General features: G+C 33.9%; 1 protein-coding gene across 1 annotated transcript; it reads right to left on the bottom strand.

The window, feature by feature from the left end:
• Positions 1–9,252: 9,252 nt before the first annotated feature.
• Positions 9,253–17,068, bottom strand: LOC127087853 (uncharacterized). The gene is made up of 4 exons (XM_051028770.1): positions 16,311–17,068; positions 9,831–9,926; positions 9,670–9,737; positions 9,253–9,567 (listed from the first exon to the last, which is right to left on the bottom strand). Exons 1-4 carry the CDS (start codon positions 16,935–16,937, stop codon positions 9,450–9,452), a joined length of 909 nt encoding a protein of 302 aa, XP_050884727.1. The 5' UTR covers positions 16,938–17,068; the 3' UTR covers positions 9,253–9,449.
• Between the last annotated feature and the right edge of the window lie 209 nt (positions 17,069–17,277).

Genomic DNA, 17,277 nt, shown 5'->3' with positions numbered 1-17,277 from the left:
TTGTAGTATGCTTGCAAAAGAAATCCTACCTCAATTAGGTCTTTTATGGGTTGTAACAAGACATGGTTCACGGTTTTGAAAACAATGGATATAAGGATCAAAATTTAATTTTTACCCACCCCTTCTTCTTGATGATCTCCAGTCCTACGTTCAGTTAGCAAGCATTCAACTTCCAAGAGGGTTCGAAGATGTGATGGTAAAAATGAGGATTTGAGGTGAGATTTTCTTGCACTGGCAGTCACCTTATTTTGTTTTGCTTTGTTTCTGTTGAAGAGTTGATGTCCTCTTTTGATTGATTTTTTTATCTCTAATTTTTCCTAAACTGTTTCTTTAAAGCTTTCCGTCCACCGGGATGCCCTGATTTTTGCCTACGTCGTCTTTTGTGGTGTTCGACTTAGCGGACTTTTTTTTCTTCTTTTTTTCTTATTTTGCTGAAAAATTGTGACTACCATGTTATTGGTGGATGAGGATCAACCACTGTAAATTTTGGTTTTTTACGACTTCTTCGACACTTCATGATGCATGCAAAGAGTAGCATGTGGTTGAACCTCTTTGGATGATGTGTAGATATGGACAAATTCTCTTGAAGATCGAATGCACAATAAAACTATATGAACACAATAATCCTGCCCCTGGTTAAGATTAAGGGTTTTTAAATCTGAAAGAAACACCAATTTATAGGCTCAAAGTGGTTGACTAGAGACTAACCTATTATCGCTTCAGTGTTTGGAGATTTGAAACAAATCCTTACATCATTGGAAAAGTTCTATTCAAAAGCATACCACAACAATTATGGGTAATTCATTTTCATCATCCTCCATCAAATCTTTGCTAAAACAACAATTTGATAAAGAAAATGAATGGGAGAAATGTTTTTTATATAAATGGAAAAACGAGTGAATACGACATGATCGATTCAGAAAGTGCATGCTCACTTCATTAATATTACCATTAAAAACAACAATGTTTAAAAGAAAACAACGTTTAACATGCAAAGAAAATACAAATGAAAAGCTGAAACATCCAAATGATTTGTAGTGTTGGGGATAATATTTTCTGCTTGACTTGCTGGCTCTAGGAAGTACCTCCTAGACTCTACGTTCTCATTAGGGTAATGGACCATTCACCACATTAGGGCCATCGAAAATTAACTTCCCTTTGTCGATCATATCTTGCATTTCTTCTTGGAAGACCTTACACTCTTCGATTGAGTGTCCCACTACTCCATCATGAAACTCACATTGGACATCCAGATTGTACCAATGAAGGAATGGAAACTTCATGGATATGGTCTCTCTAGGAGCTATCGACGAGATTTTGACCTACTGAGACCATGATTGACTATATGTCATTGAGATCAGGACCATCTAACGAGTCTCTCTTTCCTGCCGGTTTAGAGGTCTACGTTGATTCTGACGCCAATGTTGATTGTCTAGATTTCGAGCCTGATGATTCTGATGTTGACGTTGATGCGGAACCTATGTTGGATGATTCAGCGTACCTTTCCATGATTGCTGGTACTGAGGACCAGGAGGTAATGGTTGCTGGAATTGAACAACTGTTGCATATGGATGCTGATAATAGGGCATTGGAGACGGAGTTTATGGAGCCTAGAGAGTTTCCGAGGTTGAATCAGTTTCATCCTCCTTTTCCTCTTGGGAATCACTAAGGGATTCACTCTCAACGGTCTTCATATTTAAGGAACCTTGGAGCCTTCCACTTTTGAGGTTGCTTTCGACACGTTCTCAAACTTTCACCAGGTCTGAGAAGCTTGTTAATGCACTTCCTACCATCCTTTCAAAGTATGGGCTCTTAGGGTATCCATAAACATATCCACCAATTCTTTATCTGAGAGTGGCAGTTGAAAACGAGCACCAAACTCTCTCCTCCTTTGGACGTACTCCTAAATGACTAGTTACTCTTTTGATATAGATCTTTCAATTGAAAGCGACTGGGAGCCACACCCAAATTGTATTGGTACTGCTTCAAAAAAGCGTTAACTAGGTCCGACCATGACTGAATGTGGCTTATTTATAATTCCATGTACTAACTCAATGATGCCCCACTCAAACTATCTTAAAAACAATGAATCATTAGCTTATCTTCGAGAGCATAGGAATTCATTTTTCGGCAGAACATCGCCAAATGGTGCTTTGGGCATCTATCCCCTTTGTACTTCTAAAAGTTGGGTACTTTAAATTTTGGGGGTAATACCAGGCCAGACACTAAACACATGTTTAAAGCATCTAGATCAAAAGCATCATGCCCCTCTATAGCTTTAAGTTTTTCATCCAACATACTATATTTTTGAGCAATCTCAATAACCTCTGGGTTCTTGGTCTTCGCCACTGGTCTTGGTTTTTTTGAGAATTTGTCTCTGAGAATGCAAAACTGTGATACTCAATAGCATCATGAGGTGAGTAATGTCCATCTAGGACAATGGGATGCTCCTGTATAGCAGGGTTCTCAACAGGGATCCGAACATGCTGAGATTGAGCTTGATCGTTCACTTGAGGTGGAGTGACATTTTCAATGATGACAATATGTTAAATTTTGGACTCTCTATTTGTCAAAGCTATCATAGCCTTCATGATTTGGTTTATCTACTTTTTCATCAGATCAACATTTTCCCTTAACACAGTCTGATTTTGCTCTCCAGGGTCCATTATCTTCCGAAAGTTGCTTCGAGTCTGATATAGGTGTTAGGAAATCAGTTGCGGGTTATGGACAAAGGATGAATGAGTTTTTTTTTCTTTTTTACAGATATGCAATGCATGATGACGAATGCAATATGGGAATGGATGCAATGCGATTCCATGTATTTTTTTATTCATTTTTTTGGTACATGGGTGCATAGGTCTGAGGTAACGGATGAATCTGATTACTTTTCACAAAAAGGGTTATCACCAAGTGTGATATAGGGCTACAAAGGTTCCCAAAGTCATGGATCCACAAGACTGTTTCCGCTTACGACAACTTACTTGTCGGGTGTCAACTCCATCAAGGGAATCTATTCTGGGTGAGTATCTCGTATCGACCCAACGAGAAATGCATCTCGCAGACCCATTCTACATAACAACCGACTTTGGAATTCTAGTTAAGGTTCCCAGATTCATGGACCCATAATAATGTTCTCCGCTTACGGCAACTTACTTGTTGGGCGTCAACTCTATCAAGAGAATCTATTCTGGGTGAGGTTATCATATCGACCTAACGAGAAATTCATCTCGCTTACCCATACTATGCAACCATCAATCTTAGTTGGCCAAGGGGTTAAGGTTATACAAAAGGTCCTTAGAGTCATGGACCCTAATGAAAACATTGAAGCTTACAACGAATTACTTCCCGGGCGACAATATTCTCAAAAGGATCTACTCTAAGCGAGGTTCTCGTATGGACCCAACGAGAAATTCATCTTGAGGACCCGTACTACTCAACCTTTTCATATCTCATGTTTTCACTCTATACTCAGGTAGAGAGTCTTTCCCACAAGGTTTTTGCAATTAGAGTATCCAAGCACCAACAATCCAAGGAAGCCAACAATGGATACATCAATATAACAATGAAGATAAAAACAATAAGGAAAAAAGCCACACAGGTAAACAAACATAAGCACACAAAAAACTAGGTTTGACTCACTTAGGGAGGTTTATCCAGCAGAGTCTTCATCTATCGCACCGCGAAAAATGAGAACACGATGCTCGTGAAGCATAATTGCATGCTTACGGATGGACTTAATAGAGTCACCACTAAACTTTATTTATTCCCAAAGAGGGAAAGGGGAAATATCGATAAAATCCAAAAAGAATTACTAAGATATTGGTTGTCGAAACCAAATCAAGGTTCGGGAGTCAGTTACACAAGGGGACGATATTAACACCCCTCACGTCCGTTGTACTCAACGGGAACCGTTTGGTTAGTTGTGCGCGTTAGTGTTAGCTTAGAAATATCAGGCTTCTCGAGTTATTAAGAAAGTAAAAAAGAATAGGACTAAAAGGTTTATTTTTTTATTAGGGTGCATGACGAGACTTTGAATCGCGCTCATACGTATCTCCGGGTGCAATAGAGAACTCAAGGCTTACGTAGTTTTAAGTGGAAAATGTTTGTTGGTCGGTTTTAGCGAAAGCTATCTTGTATCAATCGACGGAAAATATTGTTTTACCCGAAACAGGTGAGGACGAAGCATTACTTTGCATCATCTTGAGACAAAATGTCTTTCATATTTGAAAATTCTGCCAAGAGAAAAAAATGTTTGAATGTGTTTGATGTATTTTTGGGTTTGAAAGACGAATATATGTGACTTGTAAGCTTTTACGACTTGGGTCTAATACTCGGGACTACGACTGGACCTTTCACCCATGCAATCTTTTTCTTCCAATTTTGTTATAAAAACAGTCAAAGTTGTTAATGGTTAGTCATTTTTTATTTGATTGAGAAAATAAACTTGATGTTGGATCAAGCGTTTATTCATGGTTATAAAAAAAGGTTTGAAGTGGTTTTAGGATTTGAAAAGTGATTTAAATGTGAAGGGTTTGAGAATATGGGGATAGTGGAAATAGATTCAAGTGGTTTGATTTGATAAAAATACTCGAAATTAGATAGAGTGTTTATTTTATTTTTGACTTCTTTTTTAAAAAGGATTGATTTTATGTTTTTTTTGTTATTCATTTTAAATTATTTATTATCTAACTAATGGAAATAAAAGTGACAAAAATAAATAACAATTACAAACAAATGGTGGGGGATACACTTGACAATTGGGGAATATAGTGAAACTATTAAAGTGCAAGCTATCAGACAGGTAGATGCAAACACACAAAAGAAAAGAGTTCATTGTAAGAAGGTCCAAGAGTAAGCCACAAGAGCGAAAGTCAACCGAAATCGAAAGCAACGAGTTTAGCGCTTTAAGATAACTTAGAGTGAAATCATGTACGAATCACTCTATAATAAGCTGAGCAACAATCTATGCATCCAAACGATTTTCGGAGGTTAAATTGAACTTTAACTCTAAGATCGCAACACAAATATCGATCAAATAATCTACTTATCATTTAATATAAACAATTAACATCTAAATTAAAGAATAAAAAGATTCGATTAAATTAAATAGTAAAGAAATAAAAAATAAAATCAAAATAAAATTAAAAGAACAAAAATAAATGAGCAAACATGAGATGGTACAAGTTGGATATGGGGTGTGCAAAGCACACAATCCAAACCCCAAATCAAAAGATTCTAACCCTAATTTGAATTAAGCCTTTATTAAATGATAAAAAAATATATATATATATATATATATATATATATATATATATATATATTTTAAAAAAAAAACTCCATAAAAGGAAAGAAGGTACCACCCCTGTTTTGCTTCCGATTTAATCTTTCTTATTATTTTTAAATTCAAAAGGGTCCAAAGATCATGTAACGCGTGGCATAATTATTAAAAAAAATTAAAAGAGAAATGGTCTACTCTCAGCCACGTTTCCAATTTCTTTTTCATTCACAATGTCCACTATTTAGTCTCACTCATGTCCAAAATTATTTCCAACATACTTATGTCAATCCAATTTATAATCTCTATTTCTCCTTCATGGATCAAGAAAACAAATGAACTTCTTTTTCTAATTCAATTAAGAAACACTCGATCTAAACTAGACCCAACCATTTAAATCTAGAAGCAATGCAAAGATAGGCAAGCGGTGGCGAAGTTTGGAAGTTCACCGGAGTTGTTTGTTGGTGCATTGAGGTTATTGCCAGAGTGAGTTAAATGAGGTTTCTGTTGGTGGTCGTAGTGTGCAGGGGATAATGGTTTGGTATGGATTATGCAGGCGCGGGTGGAGCTTGGGACGATGATGTTGGAAAGTATTTGGGCTGTGGTTGTTAAAAGAAGATGGTGGTGGAGGCTTTATTGTTCGCGGAGTGCAGCAATGATGTAGTTAAAAGAAGATGATGTGGTTAGTGCGTTATGGAGACTGGAAGAGAAGAAAGGTGTTTGGATGTGTTTGGTTCTTAGCAGCTTTGGTGATGAATGGAAGAGGGAGTAGTGGTTATGGAAGGAAGTTTGTTTGGTTAATGAAAGATGATGATGAGCAGTAGGAGTTGTGAGTTTCGTGAGGTAAGTTGTTAGTATGGATTAAGATATAGGGTGAAAAGTGAGAGAGGAGAGGTTTTTGTGGGAGATTTGTGTTATTGCTCGAGGGAGAAGAAGATGGAGGTTGATTTGAAGTTGTTTTGAAGAGTGCAAAAATGGAAGATGATTTTTAACATGAAATGCTTCTTATGTTTTGAGTGTGTAAATGGTTTTGTTGCTAGTTTATGCAGCAAGGCTTTAAAATGATAAGTTTGAGTTGTTACTCATGTGAAGAATATGAAAGTTACATGGTGTTATGTGATGATGAGATGATGGAAGTTGTAAGGGTCGCAAGAAATTTGAAGAAAGTGGTTTATGAGAGTTTATATTGTTTTAGTGAAATGTTGTTTTAGGAAGAAAATGATATAATATATGTGTTTTAAGGTGGTAATATTTGGTTGATGGAGTATGCTGAAAAGAGGTTGTGAGGGTTAGAAAGAAGGAAATTTACTTTAACAGTGGTAGCAAACCATGAACAAGAGAAAAAGAAACCTGTTTTGTTACCCACAAATCATCTTCATGCTCTCCTCATGCACAACACCATTATATACTAGGATTTTTTTAGTTTAAAAAGAGAAAAAGACCATATCTTATAGTTTTGGTGTGAAATGAATTTTAAAAAGATAAATTAAAATAAATTAATACTATCCTAAATAATCAAAATTAAATCGAAACGAAGATATAGAAAATTCTATTTAATTATTACGAACATGTTGATAAAAAGACAAAAATAAACAGACTCAAAATGGATAAAAGATATGTGCAAAAGTGCTCGAAAAATTAAAATGTATGCACTGAAATGAATATCGCGAAATAAAGTTCTTGGAAACATACTGATTTTGATCAAATTTTGAAATAAAAAATGATCGGTTAAAAGACTCAGGCTGATCAAAATGCGATCAATAAAATAATCGAGAAATTAAAACGAGCATGCCTGATTAAACTATGCGAATCGTGAATTAATAAAATTGACTTCTGCAAATTTGATTTTGAAATCTATGCGAAGAGGATTCCTTAGAGTGGACGAAGCCACCGATGTGGTTTTCCATTCTGGTGAAGTTATGTCATGTATGACTCTGTTTTTCTTGCGAATTATTATTTGTCCACATTTTACTCAAGTATCAATGGGAAGCTCCTCCCAAGATTGTAATACTCCTCATTAAACATTCATTATAATGGGGAGGTTCTCCTAATCACAAAAAGTTCCTCCGACGATAATATACACCACTGGTATCTCATTATTCTCCTCTTCATCAATTTTATTCTTTTTTGACAACTTGGGACACTTCTCCATTCTTCCTTTGTGATCTTCTTTATCATGTCTTTCTTTCCTAGGAATGTCTTTGTCTTAGTTGAAAAATATTGATAGTCTTCTCTCACATATCAAGACTTCTATGCCATATTTCAGCCGCACACATTACTCTTCTCTCACATATCAAGAATTCTATGCCATATTTCAGCTGCACACATTACTCGGTATTGTGGTCTTTTATTTTATGAAAGTGAAAATACTAGGATATATAGATGTGGGGCTCTCCCTGATCTATTTTGGAGTTTTTACCGTTCCTCCCAAAATTCAACATTGACGCATTCTTGCATAATGTGTTCTCCTGAAGTGTTTAAAGGTGTGTAGTTCTAATACTTGGAAGAGGGTTAGCCTCTATTTTCTCTCCTTTCTATGTATTATTCTTTATTTTTTTCCTCCACTCTATATTGTGCTTTGGCTCTTCAGTTGCTTTTTTCCCTAACATATGCTAGCGATCAGTTTCTCTTCATACTTAATGTATTTTTTAGCTCTTGCTAGGAAGCTGTTGAAAGTTTTCGTGGCTTACATTGCGGTGCTTTCCGTAAACCTGGATCTTGGTTTGATTTCGAGGCTTAACAAGTACTTCTTCATTTCTTCGTCGTTGCTTTTGGTCAAAATAGCCTCCCCATTTAACCTCTCGATGTAAGACTGCAATGATTCATCATTTTCTTTCCTAATCGATCTCGAACTTTCCACTGAAATTGGTTGCCTTCTAGATGTTGTAAAATGGGCGGTAAACCTCGTTTGAAATTCTCCCCACTAGGCATTGGATTTATTTCCTAGTCCCATGAACCATGTCATGGCTTCAGGCTTCAAAGTGAGAAAGAATAGTTTGCACTTTTCTAGACCTTTATGTTCATCAGGATCGATTATTTTGTCGTAGATTCTGATTTTCAACGATGTTTCAATGTGAAGGCAACTAATGTTAGATATTGGTGCCACTGGAACTGTGATTTGTGGTGAACTATCGTCTCGTTACGACCTCGAAGGGGGTAACATGGTTTCGTCAGCTGATATGGATACCAGGAGGTAAGTGGTTTAAGGATGGAAAAAAAATTCGTACCTGCTGGTATCTGCAGAAAAAATCAGTCACAGATACGTGGCGGGTAGCTTATTGGATATTTGCAGATTAAATGAATGGATATTTAAATACCTGTTTTTTAATTGATACAAACGCAGGCTTGATGATACTCATATCCGTTAATAAATTATAAAAATGATTTAAATATTATTAATTTATTATACTCTCTCTTTTCATCTTCTAAAAAATAATCTTCTCATTTTTTTTAAATTTTCTTTGAAGAAAATATTTCACATTCCATACAAATTCTATTTAGTCATTTCATATTTAAACTTCTTCTATACCCTATACATCATTTTAACAATTCTACGGTTCAACCAACCAGTACAATCCTTCATCTGTCCAGCCACGGCCTCTCTTCCTACTTCTTTGTCATCCGTCCGTCCTTCTATCATAACTCACAATCACAATATCTTTCATTTGTTTTGGTTAAAAATGAAATATTTGAATATTATGTTGGAATATTATTATATTTTTGTGAAAAAGAAGAAAATTAGTGTATTATATTTTTTTCTTAAATTAAGAGCGAATTGTATGTTGTTATGTAATAAAAAAGAATTCTGAAGTTGAATTTTTTTTTAGAAAAGTGATTCTAAATTATCCATAAATATCTATGGATACTTTAAAATCCATAAATAATCACACGAAATAAGCCACATACATCTATCATATTTATCGGATATGGATAACATTCTATCCATCCATAAATATCCACTTTCATGCTGTTCATACTTAGAATATAATTTATATTTGGATAGTTGTGGCTTTGTCCTTTGTGGCAACAAAACAATTTAAAATAGTAATATTGTATAACTAGTATATTAACTTCTATAAAGGCTAATTATTACTAAATTTACTATTCAATAATCATTATAATAGTTTCAAAAAAAATAAATAGTAATTATATGAAACATAATCATAAAAAGGATTCATGAGCCAGAGCGTAAGAACTTTAGGATAATATTGTTGAATTTCTTTGGCTTTTCAATTTGAGGCAGATGAGATGCCTCCTTTATCAATTTTATACTTGCCTTCTTACTGATTACCCTGCAATAAGTTAATAATTTAGTTATATAACACATTCTCAAGCATTAAGCTAAGCCTCTAAAAATGCACAAATTAATTATTGCGAAGGATTTGAATACAGACTGTTTCAGTTCATGGGCCATCTGCACAGGAAATATTTTGTCATCTTCCCCCCAAATTATGAGAACTTCCTGATAATTACGATAATTGTTTATTAATCACCCACAATAATGCTCAATTATAGAGAGTTGTATGTAATTAAAATATTAAGTAAAGAGAGTTACTTGTTGAAGAGGTGAAATGTTTGAAGTGTCAATCTTTCCGAGGGACAAGCCACCTAAAAGCTCCATCTTTTCCTTCCTATTTTCCATGTATAATTTCTGAAATATGACAGATTTATATATCATTCAAAGAAATTTATACATTAATTTCTTCCCTTTTTTCCATAAAAATTTCAAATCACATAATATGTATGTATTGTGTATATAATTAAAATTTATTTTTAATTAATATTTTATGATTAATTTAATGAAAAAAATATTCAAAATAGTGGAAGTTGTTTCAAATTTAGTTTTTTTATAAATTGAATAAATAATTATGATATTTCAATTATTTAGATATTCAACGATAAATATTTTAAAATCATAAAATAAACTTATATTTTTACTAAAAGATATCTTTTAAAAATAATATATAAGAGAAATATTCAAAATAATTTTTAATTTTAATTATTTTTAAAAAGTTATCATTTAAAAAATTGTAGCAAAAAGATAAAAAAAATGTAAAATATTTTTATATGATAATTTTTTTTTGACAAAGTGATACACATATTCCCATAAATACATATGCGGAAAAAATGTGATGAATCGAAACTGAGACTCCATATAAAATATACTCATCGTCAAATAGTTAGAATTTAACATTTAAATTTTTTTTATTTTTTATTGTGTATGTGATTTATAGTTAAGAGAAGTTTAATTGTGTTACAAGTTAGTTACATGCAACACAAGTTAAAATAGTTAGGTCGATTATAGCTTGTATTTGGACCGCAATTGTTTGGACTGTTTGGAAAACAAGGAACAACAAAATTTTTAAAGGGGAGGATTTGGAGGAAGAAAGATTATCTGAAGAGGCAAAGATCCTGTCTTGGAGATGGATTCGCCACAAATCAAAAGGAGTTGTGTTTGTTATCGGTTTCACCTGTGTATTTTTTTCTCTGTCTTAACTCTTTTAGGCTGGCTTGGGAGCTATTTATTTTATCTGGTCTAGTTTGGTGTTGTTGTGATTTTGTCTTGTATTAAGGTGTTCTTTTTAGCACTTCTTGTGCTCTTAATGAAGTTGGCATTTACAAAAAAAAAAGTTAGGTCGATGCATCTAGTTAAGTTAGTTGCCTTCTGATTGTATATATAAGCTACACATGTAATTCACTTGGTTAACCACTCAATCAATATATGTTTCACATAATTCACTTACCTAAATGTTATTCTCTCATCTCTCTTTATTTCCTTTCAAAACCTTATTATTAAATATACTTCGAATAGCTTGCACAATTCTATGAGAAAGAATGTATTGAGTGTGAAATTATAGCTCCATATATAATTCAACACAATAGCATTGGTGAAAGAAATAAGATGAACATATTGAATATGGCAAGAAGAATGTTCAAAGAAAGATAAATTACAAACAATTTCTAGGGAGAAGCAACCTCAATAGATGTGAATGTCATTAATAGGTGTCCAACAAAGAAGGTGATGAGCAAGACACCTATGAAGACTAGACAGATATAAAACTAAGTTTTGGCCATTTTAGAATCTTTGGATCACTTTGTTTTCGAAATATCAGACCTAAGAAATTTGGCTTATTTTTTAAAAATGGAGTTTGTAAACCCAAGAAATGGAGTTTTCTTTCATTATAAGAAATATGCATAAGACATCCAAAAGAAATTCAAAATAAGAAAATGTAATCCATGCAATCACTCCCATGAGAACATGCATACAGTTGAATAATGAAACAAAAGACGAGCTTGTAGATGTAATCATGTACAAGTAGATCATTGGATCACCAAGGTAACTATGTAACACAAGACCAAACATTTGTCAAAGTGTTGGCTTGGTAAGTAGATTTATGGAGAAGTCTAGAACATGCCACCTACTAGCCGGCAAAAGGATTCTAAGGTACACCAAATCATGATATACATATACCAAACAAGAAGAACACTATCAAAGATACAATGACATACGACTACTTTGATTTAGATTCGGGAGAAGATCAAAATGATAGGAAAAGTGCAATAGGATATCATTTCATGATTGGAGTAGCTCCAATCTCATGGAGCTCCAAGAAACCAGGAATAATGGCTATATAATCTCGTGAAACAGAGCATGTAGAAACTTTACATGCAACTTGTTAAAGCACACTGGATCGAAAATTTATAGGAAGAATTAAAGATTATTAAATCATTGAAGATCAAATTGTTGGTTGATGACAAATCAACAATCAATTTGGCTAATCATCTAATGAATCATGGTAGAAGCCAGTATATTGAAAGAAAATACCACTTCTTGAGAAACTAAGTGAACAAAAACAAGTTAGAGAATACAACTTGCAGGCATATTCACCAAACCATTGATGAAACAAGGTTTAATTTCTTGAATGAACTTATAGGAATGAGAAGGCTAGAAGATATGATTTAGGAAGAATTTTTTGAATGTAAGCCATAGTTAATAGGAGTTTACTTGTGTTTCAAGTTAGTTATTTGCGACACAAGTCAGTTAAAACACTTAAGACTATGCAATTAGTTAGGATTAGTCGTCTTCGAATTATATATATAGATTTCACATGTAACTCACTTTGTTAATCACTCAATCAATATATCCTTCACATAATTCACTTACTACCAAGTTATATTTTGGACTTTGTTTGGGAGTTTGGAGGGGAGGGAAAGAGAAGATTTCGAAAATCGATATTTTTAAAAAAATATAGAAAAGTTTTTAATATTTTTTGAAAAAAAAAATATTTTGTATAGAATGATAAAAGAGTGTTTATCATTAACATGTTTTTAATTTTTGAAATACTATAACAACATAAATTACATTTGAACAATTTTGTCAAAGCCATCAAAAACCCTTTAAATCCCTCATCAAATACAACTTTTTATTTTCCCTAAACTAGAGAGATTTTGGTTTTTAAATAAAAGAAATTCCCCTAAAATCCTCCCAACTTAAATTATTATATTCTTTTCACTCAATCATTCCCTTTTTTCAAAGTTGTCATACCCATTTCCCTCAAAACTCCCAAACAAAACCTTAAAGAATTGTGAATAAAATTGAAATCTTGTGAGTCACAAACATATAAAGATAATAAAAATTAACTTTCCTATTTTAATGATAAATTAAATTTTCTATTTTAATGATAAATTAAATTTATTAGAATATTATAAAGATCTAATAAAAATTTATGCAGAATTTACACAATTTCATGGGACACATGTGAATTCGAATTATGGGTGGGAATGTGAGAGACTGTCTTAGAGAAGCTTATGGTTTGACCCACTTAAGACTTGACCTATCTCAATTAATTAAAAGGTCAGACTCAAATTATTTTTAAAACTTATTTATTTAAATAATTTATACTTAGACTAACGAGAGGTATGATTTGTGTTTGAATATGATAAAAATTTATGTTGGTATGCGTTGTGAAAGAAATGGTAAGTATAAAGAAACAAATAGAAAGTTGAAACATGATGATACTAGGTCAAGGGACTGTGGATGTCCATTCAGGCTGTGTGGATACTATATGATGGAAATTGTTTAGAAATTTAAATGATGTGTGATGTACACAATCATAAATTGGATCACAAGTTAGCATGTCATCCAATTGTTTGTCGTTTAAATGTTGAAGAGAAAAACATTGTTGTTGAGATTACAATAAACATGATTGTGTCAAAAAACATACTCATGACTTTGGGAAAAAAAGTTCGATATTGTAACAAATATTAAACAAGTTTACAAATATCCAACAGAGAAACAATAAGACTATAAGGGGTTCGAGCATTCAAATGCAACAATGGTTGAAACTATATTTTACACCGTATTGCTAATGAATTCAACACATGAGACTGAAAAAATTGAGACTCTGAGATGATGGTCTCAGAAGATGACTTCAAGAGTGAACTCTACATGACTCATGAAGATCAATTTGAAAGGTGGATATATAAGGTACTTTACGGATACATGATGGAAACAATGAGCTCTAACATATGGTTTTCAATATCCTTACAAATTGTGTAAATAACAAATAGATTATAAATGTAAGCATATGTGATAGATTGTTTGATGATTTGCAAGAAGTTGTAGGTCCGAGCATTTGATTTTGATGAAAATAGTTTTTTTTTTTTTTTTGGGAGGGGGGGGTGTGCTTTTTAATATGAATTTCAGAATTGGGAGGGGGGAGAAAGAGACTGATTTGTGACTATAAGCATACACTCCATAAGGATTCTTCTAAAACATGATGCTTCTGAAAGAATCCTTTCATACACTATCAAAATGATACTTTTAAGAGATCCCTAAAATTGCATATGGTGGATTCAATAAATTTATTAATGAGAATGAGTTGAAATATGTGTGTTAAAGAAAGTGTTGTTAATCCTATTCAACTTAAAATGTATTTAGTTCAAATTTAAATCAAATACGTTTTATATTTTTCTTTTAAGATTAGATATATTATAATTTCTTTCGAATTGGTCAAAATAGTCCCACATTGCTTGAAAATCGAGGCTAAGATTAGTTTATATATAACACACACGTCAACTCAACTAGGGGAATTTTCAAAGAGCAATGTCGTGAAGGTTCTCACATCAAAAACAAACAATACCTCCTAGCTACAGTGGCACGAACTTGAAGTCGATCGGAATATTGATGTCGTTTATGTGGAACTCAAAGTTCTTAATGTGCCCCTTAGCCTCAATGGGGGGAATGTTTCTAGATGGCAAAAGTAGTCACACATTGCTTAGAAATTGAGGCTAAGGATATTTTATATACAACACTCAGACACCTCAATCCAACGAGAAGCCTTTTCTATTGGACAAAGTTGTGAGGGTTCTCACACCTAAAGCAGACAATAGTTAGTCGCCACAGTGACGCGGACTTGAGGTCGATTGGAGCATCAGCGTCGTCCATGGCCACTTAAATTTCGCATCGTGCTTTGTAGCCTCAACTAAGGAAACTATTTTAGACTGACCAAAATAGTCTCACATTGCTAGGTAATCGAGGTAAATGGTAGTTTATATACAACACTCACACATCTCAACCCAACGAGACACCTTTTCTAAAGGACAAAGTCGTGAGGGGGTCCGTGAGAACTCAAATTTTACATTGTTCACCTTAGTCTCGATTGGGGATAAATTGTTCCAGAATGAGGGAAAATGTTTCGATTGACTTCAAGTTTGCACCACTACTGCTACTAGTTATTGTCAACTTTGGGTGTGAGAACTCTCACTACTTTGTCCTTTAGAAAAGGTGTCTCGCTGGGTTGAGGTGTGCGGGTGTTGTATATAAATTACCCTTAACCTCAAATCCCAAGCAATGTGAGACTATTTTGGTCATCCCAAAACAATTTCCCCATAATCAAGACTAAGGGGTACGACAAGAACTTTGAGTTCCCACAGACAGTACCAATGTTTCGGTCGACCTAAAGTTCGTGTCATTGTGGCTACATGGTATTTTATGCTTTGGGTGTTAGAACTATCAGAGCTTTGTCCTTTAAAAAAGGAACCTCATTGGGTTAAGGTATGTGTGTGTTATATGTAAATTATCCTTATCCTCGATTTGCAAACAATATGGGACTATTTTGGCCGGTTCAAAACACAATTAAAGAGCAAGAATATTGTACTTGCTAAAAAAGTACAATGAGGATAGCCCTGTGTTTGTAGGATTGTGTGTGGTGTTTTTGGATATTTATACGATATTTAGGGATATCTCACATAAAGTGATGAGAAGCTCTGTATATGTGTTTATGGGGAAATTGAAGATCTCTCCCGAGTTCTAAGGCTAAGGTATTTATAGGAGTTTCCGTGGGCTGGACAATAGAGAAAGTCAAGTCCACTTCCTCCACCTTTCCCATCAATCCCTTAGTGAAGAGCCATTTCGTCCCCGCTAATAGGGAGGACAGTTTTCCACCTCACTTTAACCGTCTTTTGGACCAATGTGTGTGCCACGTGTTTTGCCTACTAAATTGTTAATGGAGTGTGGATTGAATCAGACATCTTAGTCCAAGCCCAACAAGGCGAGTTAGCCCTTCTTCAGGCAACTTGGAACTCTTCTTTAGACTACTTTACTCCTCGTTCGAGCGGTTTGTCATAATGTGTTTATCACTCACCCAATGTTATGGGGTATAGCTTATATCGCACAATTATGGACTCTCTTTCTTAGAGATCAATAAAATTATACTAGTACAAATATGCACATCTTTCATATATCAAAGTTTTTTAAAAAATAATTTCTAAATGAAGTGGTAATAATCACTAGAAACTCACACATACAATCATGAGTATCAGGATTCGAATCTTGATAATGACGTTCAACTTAACAATATTGACTTTTGTCAATTGAGCTAAAATTTGCGGACTTCTATATCAAATATTTAGTCGGATAGTATTCATAAAAACTAAATTTGAACAATTTCAAATATTTTTAAAAAGTAAACAATTTAAAAACAAATAAATACTAACCTGAATAGAAAACAAATAAATGAAAAACAGCACTTACATTTAACAAGTCTTTCAATAGAAAATCAGGAATGAAAGACGTTCTTTTTGCCACTGCAAGTTTCATCATTTTCCTCATATTTTGGGTAGATGAAGGCAACATAAGGTCCTCAATTTTATCCATTCCAGCCCTTTCCATCAACCTCACGTTATGATTCTTTGTCATATTTACACCAGAACTAGCAATAACTACTTTATCAATTTTCTCATTCCCTAACATTTTCGCCATATTATAAGCAACAATACCGCCATAACTCGTGCCTGCCACGTGGCACTTTTTCACACCTAACTTCTCCAACAGTTTTCCAACCGACTCTGCTTGGAATTGCTCGCTTCTTTCCTTCGATCTCGTTGTTGATTCACCGAAGAAGATTAGATCGGGAACATAGAGATTGAAATGTGGAGCTAGAAACTGAACTTGTTGACGCCATTGCCATATAGCCATAGGACCGAATCCGTGAATCAGAACGAGCGATGGTTTTAGTGTGGCTTGATTTGTTGGTCTCCAAACATGGAGAGTTGTTTCGTTGTCTATGTCGATTTTTTGAGCGATGAGACCTGCTCCGGTGAAACAACGACGGAGATATCCGCTGTATAAGCCAGCGAAACTCACAAACGATGGAGACATGGTGGTGTTAGTTGGTTAACAATTGGATCATGACGATGAGCGTTGCAGAAATGAAGAAAAGAGAAAGCGTGATGTATGTGTACTGTTGTTATTGAAAGATTGTGGTGAGTGGTTGGGGTTTGTCAACCTTTTTATTATTTAATTTCTTTATTAAAATCTTTCAAAATTCAAAATCTATTGGTTAGTTTGCAAGAGTATTTTACATGAAATTTTATATTTAAATACATTTCACCATTTTTCTTCTTTCCATATTATTTTGGGGCGATCTCAAACTCAAAATTATAAAGGCTCAATTTCACATATCATATGAATAAAATCGTTGGCGCGGAAACACATATGA

The sequence above is a fragment of the Lathyrus oleraceus genome, chromosome 5, assembly GCF_024323335.1.
Source record: "Lathyrus oleraceus cultivar Zhongwan6 chromosome 5, CAAS_Psat_ZW6_1.0, whole genome shotgun sequence".
Classification (NCBI taxonomy): domain Eukaryota; kingdom Viridiplantae; phylum Streptophyta; class Magnoliopsida; order Fabales; family Fabaceae; genus Lathyrus; species Lathyrus oleraceus.
The sequence above is the reverse complement of the archived record's forward strand: the minus strand, read 5'-3'. Positions and strand labels throughout refer to the sequence as shown.